General features: G+C 39.8%; 1 protein-coding gene across 3 annotated transcripts in view; it reads right to left on the bottom strand.

The window, feature by feature from the left end:
• The window catches only part of SPIDR (scaffold protein involved in DNA repair), a 195,216-nt gene that overhangs the window by 65,014 nt on the left and 106,564 nt on the right, over window positions 1-23,638 (bottom strand). For all 3 annotated transcript variants that reach the window (XR_009114481.1, XM_058024781.1, XM_058024787.1), the window contains exons 9-10: window positions 3,099-3,309; window positions 1,541-1,791 (exon numbers count right to left, since the gene is read on the bottom strand). Coding sequence is in view for 2 of the 3 variants with exons in the window: in XM_058024781.1 (XP_057880764.1) it covers window positions 1,541-1,791; window positions 3,099-3,309 (462 nt within the window). In the remaining variant the exon portion in view is untranslated. The remainder of the gene's footprint in view (window positions 1-1,540; window positions 1,792-3,098; window positions 3,310-23,638) is intronic.

Here is a 23,638-nt window from a genome sequence, read left to right as displayed (position 1 = left end):
TTAAAAAATATATACGTTTTATAAAGAATGAATTCAATACAAAGCAATGAGTCCAGACAACAAGATGTATCAATTACTTTTTAAAAAATAATGTTCAATGTAACTATTATATGTAAAAGAGCTCCTAAAAATGTCAGGGACCAAGCTGTTGATAATTACTTTCCTGTGGGTGATGATCAAGGTAGGAAAGAGTAATCTTCCTAAATTCCTTCTGGAGGAATTTTATTGATCAATGAGTGCTGTGAATTACCCAGAAGCTTACAAAGTAGCAAGAATTGAGAGGATTCTAGTATTTCAAAAGCTCAAGAAGAAGGACCATTGAGGACACCACTATCCACCTGCAGGGTGGCTTAGAGGAATTCAAATTACTCAAAACTTTGAAGAAAACTTTCAAAGCCTATTGCAAATTACATCTGGAGAGCTCTCAACAGGACCTGTTAAACTAATTGCACATCTCCATTCAAATCTCAAACTCTACAGGAAGAAATGTTTGCTTATTCCCTGAAAGGCTGAACTTAGAACCCTAATACAAGCTCTTCCACTATAACTTACTTTAATGATCTTCCTGAGTGAAAAAAAAAATCTGATACATCTTACCTTTCAATATTTTAAACCAGCATGAATAAAAGGTTAGTGCAAAATCAAAGGGAAAATGCAATAACAGACTCAGCTATCTCAGACCCAGGGTTGCTGAGAAAGACTGAAATCAGTCTTTGGTCTCAAACCTTGAGAATCACAAAAGAAGAAGGAAAGAATTCAACAGTTCAGTATTGGTCAGAAAAGAAAACTGTTTGCCATATCTTTGGTATTTAAGAAAACAAGGTCCAATTCTTGATTCCCTCCACTGTAAACAGGACAGTGTTAGGATGCAAAGACTAAAATATAAGAGGCTAAAACAACTGGCTGAAAGCTGTGTGTTCCATGAGGTTTGCGTGTAACATTTCTGCACTGCTGGTTATGTTTTGACACCACAACACTTTTTACTGCAGAAGAATCTTAACTGCTGTGGCCTCCAGATTTCCAGAAGTCAACAGCATCTTTTTCCAGTGACTTCACAATGGAAGTATACACCTATGTTTCTCTAATAGCATCTGTGCAAAATCCTCATTATAGAAAAGCCCTTCATTTCTGTGTCTATGTATTTTTTTTGTGTTTCAAAAAACCACAAGCATAACTTACTAGCAGAGCATACCAGAGACTGAAATAGGCAAATGGGATGTAACAACAATTCTGTGAAACTCAAGGAACACTATATGATGTTCTCAATTAACTTCTCATAAATTCATTTTCAATCTTCCTGTCATCTATGGATGACATAAACCATAGACAGACCCTTCTCTTCTCTGGGCAGGACTTCTGTGTCACACTATGCCTATTAAAGAACCACACCACGCCCAACAACAGCCCCATGCCTTCCTTGCTGAGTGTGCTTATTCCCCACGAGCTGACAACCAAGAATGACATTTCTGAACTCACTCCTCTTTGGTTTCTCATATTTCACAGCCTCAACAAAAAAATTCCCATGCATCTCACTACTCACCTAACATTTGGTGGATCTGAATTCGTGACAGGTGCTGCACAAAGAGGCTTGCTTCCTGGAGTGTGGCTTTTGTACCCTTCTCTTGCAGGCAAACAGTACACCCTTTGGATAACAACTTGGACCTGCACTTCTCTCCATCCCACTGCTCCCTGGCTTTCCACCATTTCAAGCAGAGAATCATTAACAGCACTCGGTGCTAAGGGATGCCGTTTTGAATCACCGTTGTTATGGGTTTGTGGAGCACAAGGAACCTGGTGAAGAAAAACCCATTAAGAGAAACATTCCAGAGAAATGAAATTATGTAGAACTAGAAAGGAAAATGCCCTCATGAAAAATCAAGTTGCAAGTGCAAAATCAGTTTTGAAGTACTTGTTGCTCCTAAAATAACTTACAGACTAGTGGCCAGTTATTTGTTGTGTGTTTTCAACAAACACTCAAGAGAGTTGCCCACGAGGTGTGCTCCTGTATTTAACTGGTGTTCTGGACTGGGCTAACACAGCCCCTGAGAGATGAAGGTGACACCAGCAGGAGAACAGAACTGATATTGATTCTTCCCCTTGAATGGAGTTACTGTGCCATAAGTATTATACACCAATAAAGAAGGAGGATTTGCAGTATTTACAAGAAAATTGTGGTACGACACTGCTCTTTGTCTACCAAGTGGTTGCAATAAAACTTGTCTACCAAGTTCTAAATGAAGTGGTTTGTTTGTTAGGAGGCATGAGGGGAACAAGTAAATTGTTCTGGTTTTCAAATACCACCGTAGAAGCTTTTTACAAGTTAGAGTTGAAGCAAGAAATTCAATTAGGATTTGTTTTATGTAACTTCTTAATTCCCAGGCCAATAAGGGGAATTATATATAAAGCAAACACAAAATGTTGACACTCATGGTTCTTCAAACTTGAAGGGCCAAACTTGTCAAATATTAAGAATCATTTAGGTAGCCAATATAAAGCTTTTACAAGAGCCTTGCTTTCAGAAAGTGCTGGCACACACTGTGAAGAAAACAAATCTCTTAAAATACCTCGGCTTGTACAACCACAGCTACAGAAATGTAGAGTCAGTAGTAATTTTAATACAAATAAAGTCAAAGTAGGAAAACAAACTGAAGGGGTGGGAATGGGGCGTGATGCTATCAATTGATGCTTTAAAGAAAGGATAGGATCTATAAGCAAATGAGTTAAGGCACAGGAATAGGGAAAAGGAATATTTATTTAAAATAGTATCTTGAGTGAGTTACAAGAAAACAGCTATTTTTAACTATTCAGCTATAAAGAATAAGAGAAAAATCAATGAAAAACCGAGTTATATTTACTATTTAGCACAGTAGTGAAATTTCAGCAAAATAACCTCACAGCAGTTCAGCATTTGGATGGACCAAGAGCCTCCACTAAGAAAATATTATTAAAGTAAACACTGTATATTACTCAGCCTTGACTAAATGAAAGGGGAAACCAAACAGGTCAGTAATTTAGAATTTTTGTTTTTCTTATGATTTCCAAACATCTGCTCACTAACTTCTTACCAAGTGCTTAATTGTGAGCCAAATGGACCATACCTGATTATCTGAAGATTCCTGGTGTAACTTATCATCGACATCATCAAGACTGAAGGTCTGTGCCAAAGATATAATATTCTTCCTGATAAGCATCTTTGTTAGACCATATGTCTTCTCTCTGGCTTCTGAATGTTCACTGCGTAGCACCTTCTGACTAAAGTAGGTGTTCATGATAACAGGAACATCTGCATTTTGGAGAAGCAGTTTTTGCCTGGGAAAAACCAATTTAAGTGGCATCAAATCCATTACAAGTTAAATTACTAACAAGCACTATTTTAAAATGTGTATTGCATTGCATTTCTCTCTCCCTTTTTCCATAGTTATCACTAAAACACTGCAGAGGTGTGTTATCCAATTTGCAAATTACCCACAGATAGAGTTGGCTTGGAGCTCTCAGCTCAGGCACAGCCCTGGGCAATTGGAGACCCACTGCATCCAGGGACAAGTCACACCTGGAAGCCAGCTGAGCTGCCAAGCCCCACGAGCCCCATCTGGCTTCACACAAGTGCTCCTTGGTGTCTCCATGTTGTCAGCACAGAACCCAGAGCACCAGGAGTCTCTGCATACAGTCAGTGAGGTAAAAGCCATGAATGAGACTATTAAACCTGCTCAATGTTAATTCAGACCACTGATGCACTGGACCCAGCCTGGCCCTTGCAGGACATTCCCCTCTGGTGAGTGCTTCCCAACCCAAATCCATTCTCATGCAGCTGGCAGCAAGATGCTCCTTCCTCCTCTAATTTTGTTTTTCTTACAATCCTCTGTATATTACCTTGCACGTGTGTTTGTCACTGTCATAAATGTGCCCTCCTAGATCCAGTTTTGGCTTCTAGTGCCAATGTAAACTCCCTGACAGCTCCATAAGCAGCAATTTCTTACCCACCAGATTAAGAGAATGTTTGCAGAATCTCTGAACACACACTAATTTCATGCCAAAGCATGTGCTGATGTTGGGTTTTTCTTATGCTGGTATCACAATCACACATTTAGAAGTACACTTTTTATACTCACAGGACACACATCTAATGAAGTCAGCTAACAAAACCAACCAGTAATCTCATTTCCTACAGACCATCAAAACAGACCAAAATCCACTTGGTGACTTTACCACAGCCTGTGTTTTTCTTCTATTAGATTTTTATCACCAAGGCATCAATGAATGCCTCCTGCCTCAGCAGCAAAGCCTTGCTGACCTGAATTCACAACTTCAGTCTCTGGACTGCTCAGCAGTTGTATTATGGAGATGAAGCAAGTTTCCACATCAGTGACATTGTTTCTCAAAATATAACCATACAGAGTTAAAAAGCAAAATGAAACAATGAAACACTCAAATATACTTATTTCTGATCTCAGTCCATACAAGATCTTCACCATGGTCTGTTTCACAACAGAATCCTTCACTCTTTAGAGAGTGGACAGCTAAAGGGAGATTGATGTATTCACATTTTCAAAGGCATAGGAAGACATACAGCAAGCTTTAAATACAATCTCTGTTATTTTATAATTAGGAAAAAAAACAACAGCCAAATGATCTGTTAAAAAAGGATACATTTAAATATAAATTATGAACAAGATGTGTTGCTTCTACTGTGAATACTCACAGAAGTTATTATTTGAAACAGAAAATTAATGAAAAGTTACAGCATAAAACTAAGGCATGAACTTCACCACGAAGAAGCCTTATTGCCATCTGTGAGCTCCCCAGATTTAGGGGAGCAGCAGTTCATCTCTAAGGGACACCTAGTCCTTTGACTTCAGATGCATTTGCTAACAAAGCTCCCAGTTTAGAGCATGAAAAGAGTTCACAAGGCTACCAAACTGACAATGTCTGATAATTTTCTGCATTACAGGATTAAAACTAAGGAATTAGCTTGGTCAGCAAACTGAGACTCTCTGATTTTACCAGATTTTTCAACTGTTACTTACCAACTTTTTTCTAGAGAAAGAAATGTATATAAATTTACTACATATCTCAGAACAGTTTAGGCTGTCTTTATAGACAGATGTGTAATGAAAATTTTAGCACCTTCTTTCTTGAGATGTCTGTGTTCAGATCCAAAGTAAACAGGAAATCTTTCTGAACACGAGACCATTACGTCACCAATGTCAGAAGAATGTTTGCTTGATCTAAAACATCTCATTCTCTAAAAAAAACCACTGACGTTAGCAGCAAATCATTTGCAGAAACTTTGAGGTTTATGGTTTTATTTTTATTTTCCTGAGCAGACATGTGATCAGGTTTTTTGGTTTTTTTTAAAGGCAGGTAGGTTTTACTGATACCCAAAATGACATGTACCTTGATTTTGCTGGGCTTATGCATTCCATGTCTCGAGTACCTTTATAATCTCCAAGAGCTTTCCTGGTGAAATACTCATCACTTCATCATATCTTTACATGGGCAATGTATGCACTACTGGCTACTTGGTATTTCCACAAAGCAAAAATGGGGAGATATATATATATGTGCTTTCAGGAGAAGCCTCTCATTTCTTAAATGAAATTTGTCCACTAAAAACACTCTCCTGAAGAAATAATTTGTTTTACACCTGCATAGATGTGCACAGACTTAGCAGTAATTCTTCACCTACATCAGAGGAATATTCACATACTTCTATTTAAATCTTCTCTATTTCTCAATGGACAGGTACCTCACAATGAAAAGAACCAGGAATAAATAGAAATTAATCCAAATGGAAATGAAAGAAATAAGAAAGAAGTTTGTAATAAGCTCACTATTTTGTGTACAGGTAGATGGCTAAATGGAAATATTTTATACATATGTGTATATATGGAAAACATAAAATTATTTATATTTTGCATACAATATATAGAATAATTGTATTGTTTATTTACATTATTACAAAATTTTAGATATTTTTATTCTTCAATATGAGATTTATTAAAATAGTATCAATTAATTGAATGAAAACTCTTTTCCCAGAAGTTCTTTCTAGTACTGCTCAGCAAAAGCACTCTCTGTGGAATGGGAACTTTGAAATCTCTGCATTGCTGCTGCATATTATTCATACTATTTTCTTTGCAACAAAGGCAATCATGTTAGAGACACATGTATACCTTAAATTCTTTTTTATCAGTTTGAAAGGTACAGACCAGGGCAAAGAAAGCCTATCATACTGGAAGAGGTGAGAAAAGAAAAATCCCCAAACTTCCCCAAGCAATCCCCGCATGTGTCCCTGTCCCTGAGACACCATAATTGATCACCTCAAACTTAAATATCCGTTCCAGATTCTCTATACCCCGAAGCAGCCTTACTCTAAAATACAGAATACACTGCAGCATGCTCTTACACATAAAGTGTTAATTTGGGCATTGCAAGTCTTCTGTGGCCTCTCTTACATTGCTTCTTTTCTATCTGCTTCATAATAGTTTAAAAAGCTAGTTTTCAAAGAATGAGAGACATCATATCATTCAGCTAATCCAAACACAATGGAAAAAAATTAAAGCTCAGTGCAGATCATAAACCCCTCTGAAACAATCTCTTGTCCTCTCTGATTTTTTCTTGCTCAGCAAAGGATTATTTAAAAGTTGGATTGACTTCCTTAATAACTGCCTTTAGACCTTTGTAATGACCTGAAGTAGAGACTGGGAACTTTTTATACTACGGGGCATTTTTTTCCCGGTATGCAGACAATCAGCACTTGCCGTAACTGGTCACATGCTAAAGGAACATGAGGCAATACTGTTATTTTTATTTTTTTTTCTTTTCCAGCAGCAGCTTGCTTCTCTGTCCAAGAATGTAACTTGCTTTTTCTCTTCCTCCCTCCTGTGATGGAGGCTATCTGGCCAAGTAGGCAGCAGACATTCTTGCCCACTTCTACGTTTATCGTGGTCTGTCTCCATCCTTGACGTGGAACGCAGCAGAACGTACAGCACGGCACTGGGTAAAGGAGGTGACGCTTCCATTTGAGGCAGGGTCTCAATCCTGGGGCCAAACAATCAGCAGGTTTGCACTGTGGTCTGCCCTGCACAGCCCATCCACAGGCAGCAAGGAGTTGTGACTCCACAGCAGCAGCGCGCTCACAAACCACACGCTTCCGCTCAGTTCTGCTGACATCAAACGGTGGTGCTGGTTCATGAACTCGAGAAGACTCCAGATCACTTTAAACTAGAGAACATATTTTTTTGTTCACTCTCCCTGGGTATTTTATGGAGCTTTTGTCTTTTGCTGTTTTTTCTCCTTTTCCTTTACAAAGTGTTAACACCTAGAGTGGTTTTTTTGAAAAGTAGACTGCATTAAATGAACACTCTTACAACTTGCACTGTAATTATGAAACAGGCTATTCTCAAGTCTCAGAACAATGACTGCTGCATAAAGCAGGTTTAACTTCCATCAAGTAGCACAGCAGTAACACATGTAGAACAAGAGTGTGCCAGAGCCTTACATTGTTGCTCAGAAGTACGAGGAATCATTCCCCATAGGAACAACAGAAAGGGCCCATCCCTGACTTCCTAGGAATCACTTGTTTCATCCAACGTAGAGGAAGTTGCTCACGCTGCCTCTTGCCTAGGTTTGCATGGCACATGCAATGCTTTTCTATGAAATGTCCAAGAAATGCCTGAGCATTGAGCTAATGATAATGATTAAGAAACAAATCCTCCCAAAACCCCAAAAAAACCCTTAAGTTCAGACAAATCTCAGCCCACCCATCACCCAAGGACAGTAACTATCTTGTCAGCATACATCCCAAATCAACAAGCCATTTGTGACAGACCTGCTTTCTGCCATGCCTAGAGATTGCCCAAACACAGAATTTTCATCCATGAGTGAGTAATCTCACCACTTGTGAGTGAGCCTCCATCAGCGTCACTTACTGCCGCTGTAACGCCGCGTGGACACTGCCAGTCTGAGCTCACACTTTCACAGTACAAAACTTCTTCCCATGCCCCAACGTCAAAGACAGAAAACAAAAATCAGCTGGTATCTCTTTCTTTGAAATTATCTTATTCAAAGCAATGGATTGTTGTAGTACAGGTTCCCAAGGCTGATTGTACCCTTTTCCCTATGAAAAAGTAGCTCTAACCATCCTGATCAATGTCCAGAGTCATATCTGGCAAATATACAATTCTCAGCTGCATCAGATTTCCAAAAAAGGCTTTGACATTTCAGAATAGCAGGTCTGCAGAAGATGTAACAATGAAAAGCTAAAATTTCTACTTTTAAAGTATATGCATTTTATTTGTGAATAGAATAGTTAGATACTTGTTTTGTCCTCCTACTGGAAAAATATTTTGTCTGAGGACTCATTCCATGAATACAAGACACCAAGAAAAGAACATATAGCTGTTAAATACATAATTTGTTATATCCCAATGTTACAATTTGTCACTGAACCTCAAGTACAAAGGAAACTAAGAAAATCAGTAAAACAACACAAGTAATGAAGATACATATTTTCTGCTGCAGTGTAAGTTCTTTCTGCAAAATACTATTGTACTTTTCAACAAAACTACTTGTAAATGTAAGAAATCACTCCAGGAAGAAATTACAGTGCACAAAGCCAACATTTTTATCACTATATCATTTTACTAATTTCAGAGCAATCATATAAACTAACCACTGGCTTGCCATAGTGCTGCCTTTTGAAATCTGACACCCTGTAGCATGAAAAAAAGTTGTATGGAAATGTTCACATTTAAGAAGAGCTCTGCTATAAAAAGCTTGTGGTTAACATTAAGCACCATTATACCACACACCCAGTGCTCTCACCTCTGCAGGGAGGTGCACTGTGTGCTAACTGAAGGGGATGTACAGGTCTTCTGAAGTAGGAAAGCACAGATGGATATCAAAGCAAATCTTCTCCACCTCCAGGAAATTACTGCAATATCAGGCTTTACCAAGAATGGAAAGCAGGGAAGTTTCTCAGAGCTCTCCAGCCACTTATTTTGGCTATGAAGAAAGCACCTGAAATTGCTAGCATTCTGGATCCAAATTGATCATGATAAGGCTTAACCTTTGGCACCACCAAAACATGAAATTCCACTCACAGGCTGTGATTACGTACAAACTGGCATGGAAACGATCACTTGAGCTTACTGGGGTAATACTCCTGAGAGAATTCACAAAAAATCTACTCCAACTGGGATGTTGAGACTTTTTTAACACCTAAGTCAGACACAAAACAATTGGTATTAAAAAACCTGCACACAATGAAACATGAAATGGGAATGTTGCTTTAAAAACAGAACAAAAAGATTTCCCCCCATGGTATGAGGGTGTTACAAGTAACTAGGGAGATATAAATATCATGGTTATCTTTTCATAATCAAGATGTTATGAAAGAATTCCATTCTGTGTGCTTACCCCATATATCAACTTGTGTCTGACTAGCCATGAGCTCATTATTCAGACGACTTCTCTCCTCTGTTCCCAGTGCTAAACTGCACGTAGAGTTTGAGGTGGCTGAGGGAGCCACCACAAAGTCCAGGGACATGCCAGAGGGATGCTAAAAGGTGGACAAAAAAGGAAGCACGCAAATTGCAAAATGACATCATGTTAAAACTTGTGGTGAGTGCTAGAGAGAACAAAAATGACTGTCCTGGTGTGAGATCAGAAGCCCACCTACCCCGCACTTTAGCTTAGAGCAGAGAAACAGCAAATATTTGAAGACTATGAAAACAAAAGCAAGCATCTAGTGAAAGCTCTCCAGAACACACTCTGATAACTTCCAAAAAATTCCAGCATAGGGACTTCCTAAGGCAGAAGTAATATCTCTGCATCTAACAGCCTTTAGTAGACCTTTCTTCCAGGAACTTATGTGCCTGGTTTTTGACCACTTGTACATTGACGGCATCCATAACATCCTGCAGCATCCACCGTGCTCTGCAGTCTAATTACACGCATGTGAGAAACCACTTCCTTTGATTTTTTTTTGATCTGTCACCTAGTGGTTACATTGCTGCCCCCCACTTCTTGTTTTTAAGAGGCAGTGAACAATCATCCTTCCTGATGGCACTTCCTAATACAGACCTTTATCACATCCTCTCCTAGCCACTGCTTTCTCAAGGTGAAGAGACCCAGTCATCCCAGTCATTTCTCACAGGGAAGCTGCTCCATACATCTCTTCTTGTTGCTCTTGGTATTTTTTCACTTCTGCTACATATCTTTGATTTGGAAGACTGAAATCCTGATGCAGAAATGCACCACGAATTTCTACAGTGACATCAAGATGGTTTTGACTCCATTTCTAGTCAAGTCTTACTTTACCATGTATTTTTCTGATAATTAAATGAAGACTAAGCAGACATATTAATGAAGCTATTGAAACACTAAAAACACTTTCCTGGATACAACCATCTAGAATTCATCACTTCATATGTGCACTTCACATTTACCTACAATTTCCTAGTAGGAGAGCCCGAGTCCCTCCTCCAGCCCTAGTTCCAGAGCACCAAGAGTACGAAGACATTCCCCTGTCCATAGGATTGTGAGGATGACAGCACACAATTGAATAGAAAGGAAACTTGCACAGTTGTAAGTGTTGTACAGGTGTCCAATTCTCTATTTTCTTCATTGGCATTGTGGAGATTTGAGACAACAGTTTACACCAACAACTCCTCTGCCAGCGGATGAAAGGTGAGGAGTGTTGCCACTCTGCCACCATTACACACAATGTCACCACTCCTGAGGTATCACAAGAAGCTGCTTCTCACACCAGAAGAACTCTGCAATATCCACCCAAGCAGTTGAGGGCCACGTGAAGAACCTGAACTCAAGAATTTCTGATCAAGGTATGGAGTGTCGGGGTCCTTGGTTGGCTGGTTCAGGTTTGGAGGATTACTGGAGAAACTTTAACAGACAAATGCCATTTTAAAATGCATTGTTCAATGTTTTGCAGAGATTAAGAACACTATCCTTTTCTTCCATAGACATTTGGCCTTTGCTATTGGCAAAGACCCTTTACAAGTCTATCCTTGAGTTCATGCTCACTTGCACGCACAGTAGCAAGAACAAATAACTACCCCTGAGCAAACTTCAGAAAGATCAACATCCACAGATGATTTACTTTACTTCAATATTTTATTATCAAAGCTAGTATTTAAAAAAAAGCCAGCACAGCTACTAAACAACCAAAAATCTTCCATCAAACTTATTCTTATACTTCTATCTTGTTCTGGTACTAGTTTCTGAGCATTTCCTATTGTTTCTTTGCCAGGTCATGAAGCAAGACCAAATTCTGCTCTCTTCTGGTGAGGTCACTTTTTATACAGACAAATCCAGGGCTATCAGCACAGGAAGAATAGCTGAAAGCAGCAGGAGTTTCGGGTTCTCTGGTAACACAACTGAGAATCACAAAAGGTAGTGAGAGCTTGCTGTGAGCCACAGAGCACGACAGCAAAGCAGAACACTCCATCTCAGCTGGTCAAACTCTGCTTCAAGCAGCCTGGAGGTCTCAGTGGACAGCATCAGGTAAGGGGAATAACTGAACCACTGGTAGAGAAAGTTGTCTTGCAGAGCTCCACAGTCTTTAGGCATGTTATAGATCAAATTTACATCCACTGTGATCCACTTCAGCTTTGCTGAGCTGAGAAAAATCCTTTGTTTCGCTATATTTGCTGTCACTACTGATAAATGTTCAACAACAGTAAAGGTGCTGTGGATAAGCCAGGTAGCACAGAAACCTCTTTTAGGGAAAGTCCTTTCTGCAGTAATCCACTCACAACAGTCATCAGAGAAAAGACAGCAATGCTAGTGACCAGAGTGGAAACTTCTTTACCGAAACATCCTGGCGTAGACATCGCCTAAGTGAAACCTCCTGTGCAAGGGAAGGAGTTCAGCGTCTCGGGCTGCCACAGAAACACCGATCGTATGTGATAAACAAAATACCTTCCTTCTTTTTAGGTTAGAAAACAGCCCTCAACAGTGTGTGTACTTTGAAGTTATCACTCACAAGTGTAACTTTCAGAGCTTCATTTTGCTTCTATGCAATACCATGTATCTTCTCCATTAAATCACCATAGGTGGATTCGGTGGCATAGCTCTCTCAGTCAAAGCAAGGAAAAATATTCTGAGAAATAATATTTAAATTCAACATTCTCCTTAATGTTGTTTTTTTCTTTTCTGAATCCAGAGCAATCTTAGGATTCCTGCATTACTTTAAAGACATAATTGTACAGAACAAGCAAAACATTCTAATTCTAATATTGAAATCTTATATAGTCTACAGATCGCTGATAACTTGACTTGTTTTATTTCTCTGAATAGTTGCAATGATACTTAGCAACCAGATCACACCAGATTTGGGAGAGTTTTCATACATCACACTATTCTTATATGCTTGAATTTCCTTGTCAGATTCATGTAAGAGGGCTGGTGACTCAGCAGAGCAGAATCAATAATGCAATGAGATGGATGAACCCCTGGATTGGTTTTTTGTGATCCCATTACACTTCAGAGTCTACACAGCTCCAGCATGTTCTAGGTTTACTTTTCCATTTCAAAGAATATTTATTTTTAGAAAGAAACAGTCTTTTATGCTTCAGAGAGAAAAAAGTTAGAGGTATAGTGGAAAGATGAAAGCCCTTATTATTAAATAAAAAACCCCAAAACCCACACAGCTCTGCCTCTATTTATTGTATTTAAAATACTTCAACATCCACCAACTCAATAAGCCAAGTTTACCTATCACAATTCTGTATGTTGCACAGTCATATGAACACAACTTCTTAAACCTAATCAAAACTAATTATGAGCCAAGTTGAAATAAGTGGGAAAATACCAGATGTATCATTACAAAAATAAAACCTAAGAATAACTTTTTCAGAACAAGAAAGAGATCGGTATTTTTAAGGGGATCTAAGAAACAGAATTGCAACTCATGTCATTGCTTGAAGCATTATTACAATAAAACGTCAACAATACTGATACAAACGCACCTGCCAAAAAAAGGACCATCAATAACCTGTGAAAACTGGCAAGAGTCCTTGCAGCAATGTGATTTATTATCTTACAAGGGACAGTTTTCTGACAAACCACTTCAGTTAGAACTCTCTGTGGAAGCAACCCACTTCCAAAGGAGAGGAGCATTTTGGAGCACGGGTATCTCTCACTATTGCACCCCGCCCTCCCCTGCCAAAAAAGCAGAAACAAAGTCTTTGAAGTTGTGGGAAAACACCTGTGAAAACATACAGATTTTGGAGAAAACTGGTGTGAGAGACATAAGGTGGAAGGTGTGCCATCACAGACATCTTGGCCCTGGCAAAAATCCTGACGTTTAAAGTGAGAATGACATTCCAAGAACAATAGTGAAATTTGCCAGTCCAGAGAAATGTTTATGCAATAAAGGGTGAAACAACTCCACTACACACACATTTCCTAAGCAAACAACTGTGAGTTAATCGAGGGCTTAAATATATCCCATGGTGTTCAACAAAGAATGGCATCCCTATTCTCAGGCTTGGAAGCTGCATATCACGTTTTGGAAGCAGGGAGTTTGGAAGCAGGGATTTGAAAACCTGAGAAACATTAACCTAAAGAAGGAATGCTGACTGACTTGTTATAAAGGAATCATCATGCATTTCACTTTACTTTTCAATACTTTCCACTCTCTATGTACCTTCAGTAAAATAACAGCAAACACAGTATCACTGTACAAGATCCCAGGCTTTACATGACATACACAGGATCTGAATGGCCTCAGGTTTTGAGCTGAGTCATAGGCTATCACAGGCAAAACCAGGAGAGAAGTAAAAAAGACAAAATTATCAAGTGCCAGCAAAATGACCCATCTTTTCTCCCACTACAGCTGAAGGACTAGTGGTAAGAAACCATCTTCTACACTTCGAAAGAAACAAGTTTGTGCCAGATAATGACCCTCACATATAAGCTGAAATTCTTTATTTTTTCCCACTGTGGTGGCATGACTCTCCCTGATTGCTTATGCATTTATTTCATTTCTTATTTAAAAGAGTGTCCTCTTCTTGTTCATCCAGCTTCTCTTACATCTCTTTTTCAAAGGAGTGCATCCTGGTCCACAGCTGCCCTGCCAGGCCCTTCCCTCACTGCTCCTCCTGATGCTGGTGCTCTGCTTCTTACTTTCATTCATCTGCAATTCAAGATGGACCTAAATAAAAATGAACTTGCTCAACTGCATCACTAAGCAGGACATAGGAAAAAAGTCTATAAATACAATGATACTAGATCAGTCTTGCTGTAAGTTCTAAAGTATATATATTTAGGATGCTGTTTTTTGACATGTATTCATAAATCTGTTATTAAAACAAAGTTACTTGTGTTCTTTATTCTCCTGTCCATCAGTTGTTTAAAAAAAAAAAGCATATCTGAAACCACTGCAAAACTGTCTAGTACAAATACTGTTCAAAGAAGAGTCTCAGGGCTGATTTCCTGTATGTAAATGTGCTCAGCTGAAAAAATGTCCAGGGCATGATTCCCAGACTACGGTACAGGAAAAAAGAGGAGTTCCCTGGCTCAGTTACCATCAGAAGGAAGACACAGGGACTCCTGCAGGGAAAAGAGGCCAGCTCATGACTCTCACATGTGTGTGCACACACACACAGAGGGGCAGGCACACGTGTGTGCTCCCTTCCCTGCCTTGCCTCTGCGCTGGTGGGGTGGGTGAGCTGGCGCAACATCCCCTCAAGGGAACAAGCCCTTGAGAGATCTGATATGACATTTTTACATTCAACTGGCTGCATGCAACATTCCTCTTAAAAAAATATATTATCTGTTTGCTGGCTTGAAGCGTCACAAAGATAATATTCACGTCTGTGACCCTGACTGTCTCTGGTCGGGAGGCAGAGAGATTGTGCAGAGCGCGTTGCCTTCCAGCACCCCGGGATGCCTGCCAGAGAACAGAGCTGCTGTCCCAGAGCAGAGGGTCAGATCCCCTGCTAACACTGTCAGCAGTCCCTCTGGTGACTACTGGGGAGGTGAACGGGACACACAGGAGACTTGGCTTGCACAGCCCCACATCTGCCTAACTGACATACAGAGCAAAAACTCCAGTGCCCTAAATCCAGGAAAAGAGTATTTTTTTCTTTAGAGAACCTTATCCTCAGATCACTTGTCTTTCCATGTCTTCTTTATCATTGTTGACCTCCAAATTCCTACACCACCACCCTCTTTCAGTATCTACCAAAACATTCATATCTGTTTTCTACATTGTGGTTACATGTCCATGTGGGCTGAAAATCCTTTAAAGAATCTTATTTAAACACAGCTTCATCATTCAGATACTGTTTAGGCAATGAGCTATGCAGAGCCAAGCAGCATTACAGAATCTTATTTCAAATCCTGTTTCCACTACCGGAGCACTCATTTTAAAGGGAATCTAAATTACTGCCTTTCCCATAAAAACTTGCTTAAGTGCGTTTTAAAAGAAATGTTGCCAAGCGCATAAATGTAACTTCTGCCCTTGGAAGTCCTTGAAATAAAGTTTGCTGAAGGCTGCCAGATTAATCCAGGGTAGAATCAGTCTGTTTGCTCAGCTCTTCTGCTCTCCCATCCAATATGCACTCCTGGAGATGGGGTACCCTGATGAGCAGATTTCACTATTTCACCTGATAGGGCTGATCTGCTCATCACATCTACCACTGTTTGCCTCCACCATACACCAGCTAACAGTAAAGATGACTGTCAAATCATCATATGCATTTGTCTGTATCTCAAGCTCATCCTGTCATGACAGTGGTCTGTATGATACCTCCTGCTGCCACAGACCATGACCACAACTGATCGTGCAATGACAGTAATGAACATAAGGTTGATGTATGAGTATACAACTCCCTAATTTTATAAGCTTGCCACAGAACACGTGAAAAGCTTGAGAAGCATGCAGATTTCACCTTTTTTATTCTGAACTTTTTCTGAAACTGCCATTTTTATTTAAGTCTACTCTGTAAAGGTTAAAAAAAAAGACATTTTGAAGACCTGCAAGGCCCTACTAAGCCCTAACCACTGAGTGGTTACCCAACAGAGAGCACCAAAATGTATATCATCCACTCTGCAGCCCACATGCTCCTCCTCTCACTTCAGAAGGCAGGTAGCCCTTTCAGGGCACACAGAATTTCTGGCTGTGTCTGATCAGGAGAGCACATAAGATCAAAAAGCCTCTTAAAGTCATTCAGGGAGTTTCTCTTCTGTGCTGTCAGAGGGTATCTGGCTTAAGGACACACAATAAACACAACTGTGGCAGCTTAGCAGTCATTTGTAGTTTTTCCAAACTACCTTTTCCAGGTTCTTAAATCGCCAAAAATCCTGTCTAACAGCCACCAAACAATTTTTAAAATGTGGTAAAATCACATATCCATTACAAAAGATGTACTTATGCGATTTTGTTGGCTTATGTCTGTTTAGATAATACAGCTGCATACAAATTGCTGCTGCATTTTAATAAAATTGTCATGTTAACAAGGTCCACATGGAAAGCACTAGTCAATATAACTTTGAGTAGGCATGGACAGGAAAAAGGACTATGCTAGATCAGAAAACATAGCAAAAGAATATTGAAAGTCAGTAATTCAAGCAGCAGAATCAGTGGCTGACAAAATTTTAAGCCCTTTGCCTCTGTGCTTACTTCTTCTATTATCCTCTCAGAGGATGAGCCTCTACCATGCTTCCACTGCACCTAGTCCTGGACTTTATCAAGAAAGCTACACTTTCTGAAAGGGTAATAATATCTTTTTGCTGCCATAAGAGATTCTGCCTTGCAGAGAACACTGCAGGTGGGAAGATTAAAAAAATTGAAAATCCATCTAAACACAGACCCAGTATTCAATACTGCTTTCATTTTCTGTTTTGTTCTCACTATTTTTTCTTTCTTCCCAGAAATATTCTTGCCAGCTGTTTTGCTGTCTCTCAGTATTCCATCAACAACCAAATATCACCATGTGGTGCTAGATCTCCAAGGCAGAATTAAGATTAACAGTGTTATGATTAAGTGCCAGCTGAAGAGACACAGCCACAGAACCAGACTCTGTGGCTGAGAGCTCATGGCCCCACTCAAGATGCCCCTGAGCACTGAAATTTTCACCCTCTTCCCCTCAGAGCCAGGAAAGGGATGGCACTTCCAGAAAGAACAGTCACCCTTGTACGACAAAAAGAGTTTCAACACTTAGACTTATGAGCATTGTTTGGGTCCCCAGTGAAAAAACATAATTCAATTCTATGCTGATACATGCACATGAAACCTATACATGGAAAATGCAGGTCAGATGAAGGGCAGTGGGATAAGGACCACAGGTATGTGTAGCCATGGTATTCTCATGCTCAGTATGGAAAATATTCCACAGGCTGGCACATTCTTCAGATAGTTTTTCAAAATAATTTTTACCACTTAGATGAGTATAACTTACAACAAGTTAAGCAAATAAAATTAAAATAAATTCCCTAGTTATATCCCATAACTTCATCTACTTATCTCAAAAAGCAAATCAGTTAGCTTTACTTCCAGTGCTCCTCACTGCCAGATTAATGTTGCTATGGGGCACACAGTATTTGATTAAAGCAATTATATCTACTGGCATATACATATATGTTTGTTTTATGACATGGAAATATCTCTACGCTTTTCACAGAAACTGGATATAAAAGTTACACATGGAAAATCCAGTACCTGTGAATGCTCTCCTCCCAAACTGTAAACATAGCAGGAGACTTCTAATGTTTGTTTGAAAATACTTGCCCTAAGTGATAATCCTGATGGAAAAAAGGAAGTAATTTTGCTTACTCCTTGCCTTCAGGTGGCTCATTAAACACCTCTTATGAAAGAAAGAGGATATGATTCTTTCTTGACTTTATGCTGAGGCTAACCGTCTTTGGGGAAGGATCCTGGCAGCAAAAGAGTGTAAACTCAATTCTTTGTTTTAATTTAGAATTTAATTTGTCAGCAAAACCAAAGTTCATAAAGAAGGCAAATTTTGACAAATTGCAACTGCCATGAGCTCTGCTAAGAGCAGGATGCAACATGAATGTGATTCTTCAAGAGAACAAATTATAATCATTGCATCCAAACAAAAAGTGCTTACATTAATAAGTTTGTTCTATAGTTTGCCAACTCTTCAGGCTGGGTACTAAGGAAAATTCGCTAACCTCACATTCATAAGATAAAGGGATCTGCAGCACATCTACTACGTGTCAGCAGGACAAGATGACAATTGTCCTGTTGAGTTTTTTGGATTACAATTAGCCTTTTCTTGCACTATAACTACAATACCTTAAAACTGAGCACACCTCTAAACAGAAGGAGGTAATACAAGCAAAGCAGTTGTCCAAATCTCAGAAACCTTACTCACCTGAATCATTTGCACCAGCAGAGAAAATGTTTGCTTATAAAAATAGTAATTTATTTCTGTATCTAAAATAAAATACAGCACATGTACTAGGTACAGACTAAGAAAGACTGCTGCTCATTTCAGCTGTAGTGTACTCATAAAAGTAAATGCTTAAGATATACTATGTCAAGTGGATGGGTAGCATGGTAGAGTCTGCAGGGAAATGTAATCTACTACTTTAGTATTACAAAGACATCAGTAAATAGCTGGAGATGTTCAAAGCCTAAACACTTATCAGACTCTCAAGACTGGGATTTACCTAGCTAACTTTATCAACTGGTCCCCTAGACTTCTTTACAAAGTCTAGCAAAAACAAACTTCAGAATGAGGTTCATTTGATGTCCTTAAGAGACACACTTCAGAAATGCCAACTTCCTTCTCCTTGATTCCTACAAAAGGATGGCAGGCCCATACTTGCACAGCTGTACCACAGGTGCCTTGAGTTGAATGCTGCCTGCCAGGCTGCTCAGGCAGGGCCAGCACAGCACAGAAGCAATTTGTAACCCAGCAATCCCCTTGTCAAAACAGGAGAGATGAGCTCTGCTGTGGTTCTCACAGCATCAGCTGCTCTCAGCATTGCAAGCTCCATCATCACATCATGGGAGGCTTCACTGGCTTATGAAAAATCGTAATGAAATCTTACTACAAACTGCTCCCTGCCTCCTGTAATTAAATGTACTTCTTGCCCAAGAGGGAGATCTTCCCCATCTCTGCCTTCTCATCATCTACTTTTGTGGATAGAGAGATACAGCTAAGGGAAGAAAACTTCATTCCTATTTCTGGGGGTTTTTTCACTTTTGAAACATAAAAACCCTGCTGTAGAATGCATGAAAATTGAACTAAATCACTCACAGAGAAACCACACAGTTTCCTCCATGTCACACCAAATCAGATGTCATGTATCAAGGAAAAAACCCACTTGAAAACTAGCAGAGTACTGCACCAAAGAAATGCACCCCATGTTCTCCTAAATGTGTCCAAACTCTAGGAGATAAACAGATGGAGAGCTGTAGAAATGGGAATAACACTGGGGTCCAGCACGGCCCCATGCAGAAAAAGCATGAGTGACTGCAAATAATCAAAGAGCACAGCAGATGCAGCGAGGGTACAGCCATGGCCACCGAGCCAACAAGTGTAACACAGCCAGGAGCAGCACATGCTGTGCAGCTCATTCTCCTCCAGGCCCAGCTGCAGTGGCTGAGCAGGATGGCTGCCCCTCTCAGCTGCTCAGCACCTCACCATCCCTGTGGCACAGCTCTAATCCCTTCAGTGCAAAGGCAGCCAGGTTATCACAAACTGACTTCAGTCATCAGCTCCCACTCAGCTCTCAGATTTCACACTAATGTGCAGGAAGGACTTTCACACATTCATCTCCACTCTCTGCTGGCATGGGGCAATGGTGCCCAGCAAGACATCAGGAGTGAGGAGGCAGCAGAGCCAGCAGCACCAGTGACAATTCACAATTCACGTTTTGGACAGACCCGCTGCAGCTTCCCCTTTGCCCCTCTGCTGCTCTGGGATATGCTTGATCTCGCTGAACCAATTAAATCAGTTGTATGTGAAAATACTCCTCCCCTCTCCCCATCTTTTTAAATATTTATTTTCTGATTAGTTCTGTACTGGCTTAGTGATATGGATCACCAGCACCCAAGCACTGCAAGATGACACAATGCTGCAAGCACATGGAATGGCCAAACTTTGCCCTATATAAACACTTTATGTAAGTCACTGAAATAAATTATGCTGCTAATTATGAGTAAATTATGCTGCAAAGGGGTAAAAATTCTTCTATATTTGTTCAGAACAATCAATTCCTTTTTTCCACTGTCAATCCACATTAGAACTGGTAACTTGCTGCTTGCAGAATGCTCTCTGAACACTTCAAGCAGACATGGCTCCTATTGTGCTCCTGGGCTACAGTTTATTATCTTGCTTTTTTTCTGCTTAATGCAGTTATTTTTTTGAGAGAAGAGAACAGAGTGAATGAGGATAAAGCAGAGAAATAAACAGGAGCCAAAATCTCTCCCTGTCTACAACAAAAACACGTCACTAGCAACCACAAAGGATATTAAAATCAACAGATAAAGGTCAGATAAAGCACAAGATAAGGTAGTGCGTACATTAATATCTCAAAGATGATATTACAAGGTTAATCAGTTATGCTGGCAAGATTTAAGTTTGAGTTACTTGGTGCCTAAGAAATATAATCAAAATAATTTCTTTTTACTTTATAAACAAAATGTAAATCAGCCATGAAATTACAACTTCACTGAACAAAATTAATATAATGCACTAAAATCTAAGTTGAGAGTCACAGTTCCTTAGTGTTTTTGAAAATGGTACAGCTATACAAAATACAGCTGCTCCAAAGTCAAGTAGAACTTCAAGTTTTTAACACAGGTAAGCCTTGTGCCAGCTGATGGCAAATAGAAGAGTGCTTGGTATATTATATTTTTGTCCTTGTTTAGCTACATGGCCTTCCCTTGGCTGTTTTCAGGAGTGCTATTGAATACAGTGAACTAAAGGTTTCTTTACATTTTCATCTGAGAAAAATCAGAAGTTCAGAATTTGCATTATGACTGATCCTGCAATTTCTCAAAATTTTTGATCCTACTATATTTATATGACTGAAACTCAGAATAAAATATCAATTGCCTGTTTCACCTAGGGGATGGCTCCAGATTATCCATGACTGTTCAACACAAGGGTGGCTGATTCTTGAGCTGGGGGGAAATTATTTAGGGTCATGTCATTACAACACAACAAAGAAGAAAAGCAATTGACAATATTTGTTCAGAAATCTTTGCAACTGCAGATTTCACAGCAGTAATTCTTGAAAAAGATTTGCAGGCACAAATAAGAACACAGTGCTTTTCCCATGGCCTGCCTGTGCTCTTGGCAGTGTTCTCTCTTGAGCCTGCTCAACATAACAAGGAGGCAGAGTCTGAAAGACAGGGTTAAGTCTAATTATTCAGCCAGATACATCAAAGGGAAAGTTACCATGAGTGTAAAGTAAGCCATATTTCAGTATTTAAGAGCCCAGTATACAGCTTAAGGAGAACTTGAACTCCACCTTGATCAAACTATTACCTCTGCTATGTATTATTCACACAGCAAGAGTCTTAATTGCCCAGACACATTGCCAACTCTTTTCTCTCTGTTGAAACCAACCACACAAATCTAAAACGCCTATTTTCAACAGAAGTGTACTGAAACCCACACTAGAGATATTGGCTGTCAAGTGTGCAGCAGAATGCTTCACATTTTGTGAGTTACAGATTTCTAGAGCTCCATGAGCCTGTCAGTATCAGCATGCCTTGGCGACAGCAATCCCTCCTTCCCCAGCCTTCGGTCACTGCTTTGTTGAATGTTTGTAGGCATATGTGGGTAGATTGGCCTCTAACAGACAAAGAAAGTGCATAAGGAAATCCAGGTAAAGCTAAACTGAAAGAAAGACTTTCCCCTTTAGTACTGAGAGCACTTTGCAGTTCCAGCACTCTCACTTAACTCATTGGAATTAAATATGCTGCAGTGCCACTCTGGAATTGCATTGCCAAAGTGCAATAATCCTGTATTGCAACCATTCACTTTACAACAATATTTTGAAAACATAATGGTTAATTTAACTCTGAAAACTTGTATCTCATGCTAATAAACAATTTCTTTTTGTTCACCTGTTACTTACTGCTTCACTGTTGCTGATAGGCCACAGAAAATGTGGAAATAAGAAATTGGTTTAAGCTAGTCCTGCAGATTTTAAGAGGGCAATCAAGCCTAGTGCAGGCTCAAAACAGAAAGGAGAACATCAGTGAATTCTCTGATCCTCTCTGCTAAACAGATAGACTTGCTGAACCAACTAAACCTTTTTCAGGACACTCAGCTTTAGAACAAGATGGAGCTAGTTGTACAACAACTGGAAACCCAGCAAAAGTAGTGCTGTGTCTAAGAGTGCAGGATGTCTCCTCTACTGAACAAGGCATTTCATAAAATCAAAATTGTTACTGCATCAGCATCTAAAGATGCAGGTGGTAAGCTGCCTGAAAATAATGTCTGGTTCTCTAACAGTACCTATTACTTGAAGATTTTAGAGTAATGCACAAAACTTAAAAAGTTCACACAGCAGTACTAACAGGCATCACATCTTACAATTCAACTCCTGTTTTGATAAAAGTGGTTTTTCCTTTACCTAATGGCATGAAAATAGAAGGTAAAGAGGATGGTAGTTTGTCTAAAGGAAGACAGAAAAGGAACCTCTAGGTTCACAATACCCTCAACCCATGGTTTGCCCCCAGCCCTTATTTAGGCTGACAAGTCTGTGGGTTGTGCTACAGACCAGGTCAAGGACTCATCCAACTTGGAAAAACAGAAACAAACCCCTGTCCCTTCAAAAAAAAAAAAAATAAAAAAAACCAAAGCCTAAAAGCCCACCAGCTTATAGCTGGAGCACTGCTCTTGGTGAGATCCAGGTCCCAGCAGAGCCCAGTCACCGTCAGGCTGGCTGAAATGAGTTGTGCCAGGGAGCAGGAACAGGGTCAAGTGGAACAGCTGGAGGAGGCCAGAATAGCTGAGACAAGGATGTATCACAGATCTTGGCCTGAGGTGTCAGAGTCCTTGGTTCCAGGGAAATCCTCTAATGTATCATCCTCTACCTCATACCCTAAAACTCCCTACACTAAAGGACACATGCAAAAGGCAAGTTCCAAAGGAAACATGCTCCTCAAGGCTTGTGCTAATTGCAACTTGTTCATTTGCAGTTGCAATAGACAGCCAGGAACTGCCTGTGTATGCAAAAGCTGCTCCCATTGCTTTTCTAATGGAATATAGCTCCTGTCAAAACTGAAGCAGAAACAGTCCCAATCCCAAGCCAGCAAGAGGCAAAGTAAGACAGCACAGGCAGTAACATTGCAATCCAAATGCTTTCCTCCAACTGCTCTGCATAATCTCATGTCAGCGTATGTCATTCACTATTAGATCCAGAGTTAATTTCAGGTCTTTAAGAGCAAGAATTTACACTCTCTGATCTTTAAAGTAGTGCTCATTACAAGGAAGCTCATTATTATACCCAAAGCAGTGAGCAGAATCTGCAACTCCTTTCAACTGTCTTGTGGCCAGCAGAGAAGCTGCAGCTATTTACTCTGTGGGAAAAACATTAGTGATCATGGCAAAAGGTCAATGGCTTCTTAGCAGTCCAGGTTCAGGGTCTTTGGTCAAAAAAACCCAAAAAACCCCAA

Source organism: Melospiza georgiana, chromosome 1, assembly GCF_028018845.1.
Source record: "Melospiza georgiana isolate bMelGeo1 chromosome 1, bMelGeo1.pri, whole genome shotgun sequence".
NCBI classification, from domain to species: Eukaryota; Metazoa; Chordata; class Aves; order Passeriformes; family Passerellidae; genus Melospiza; species Melospiza georgiana.
This window is presented reverse-complemented; position numbering and strand designations above follow the sequence as displayed.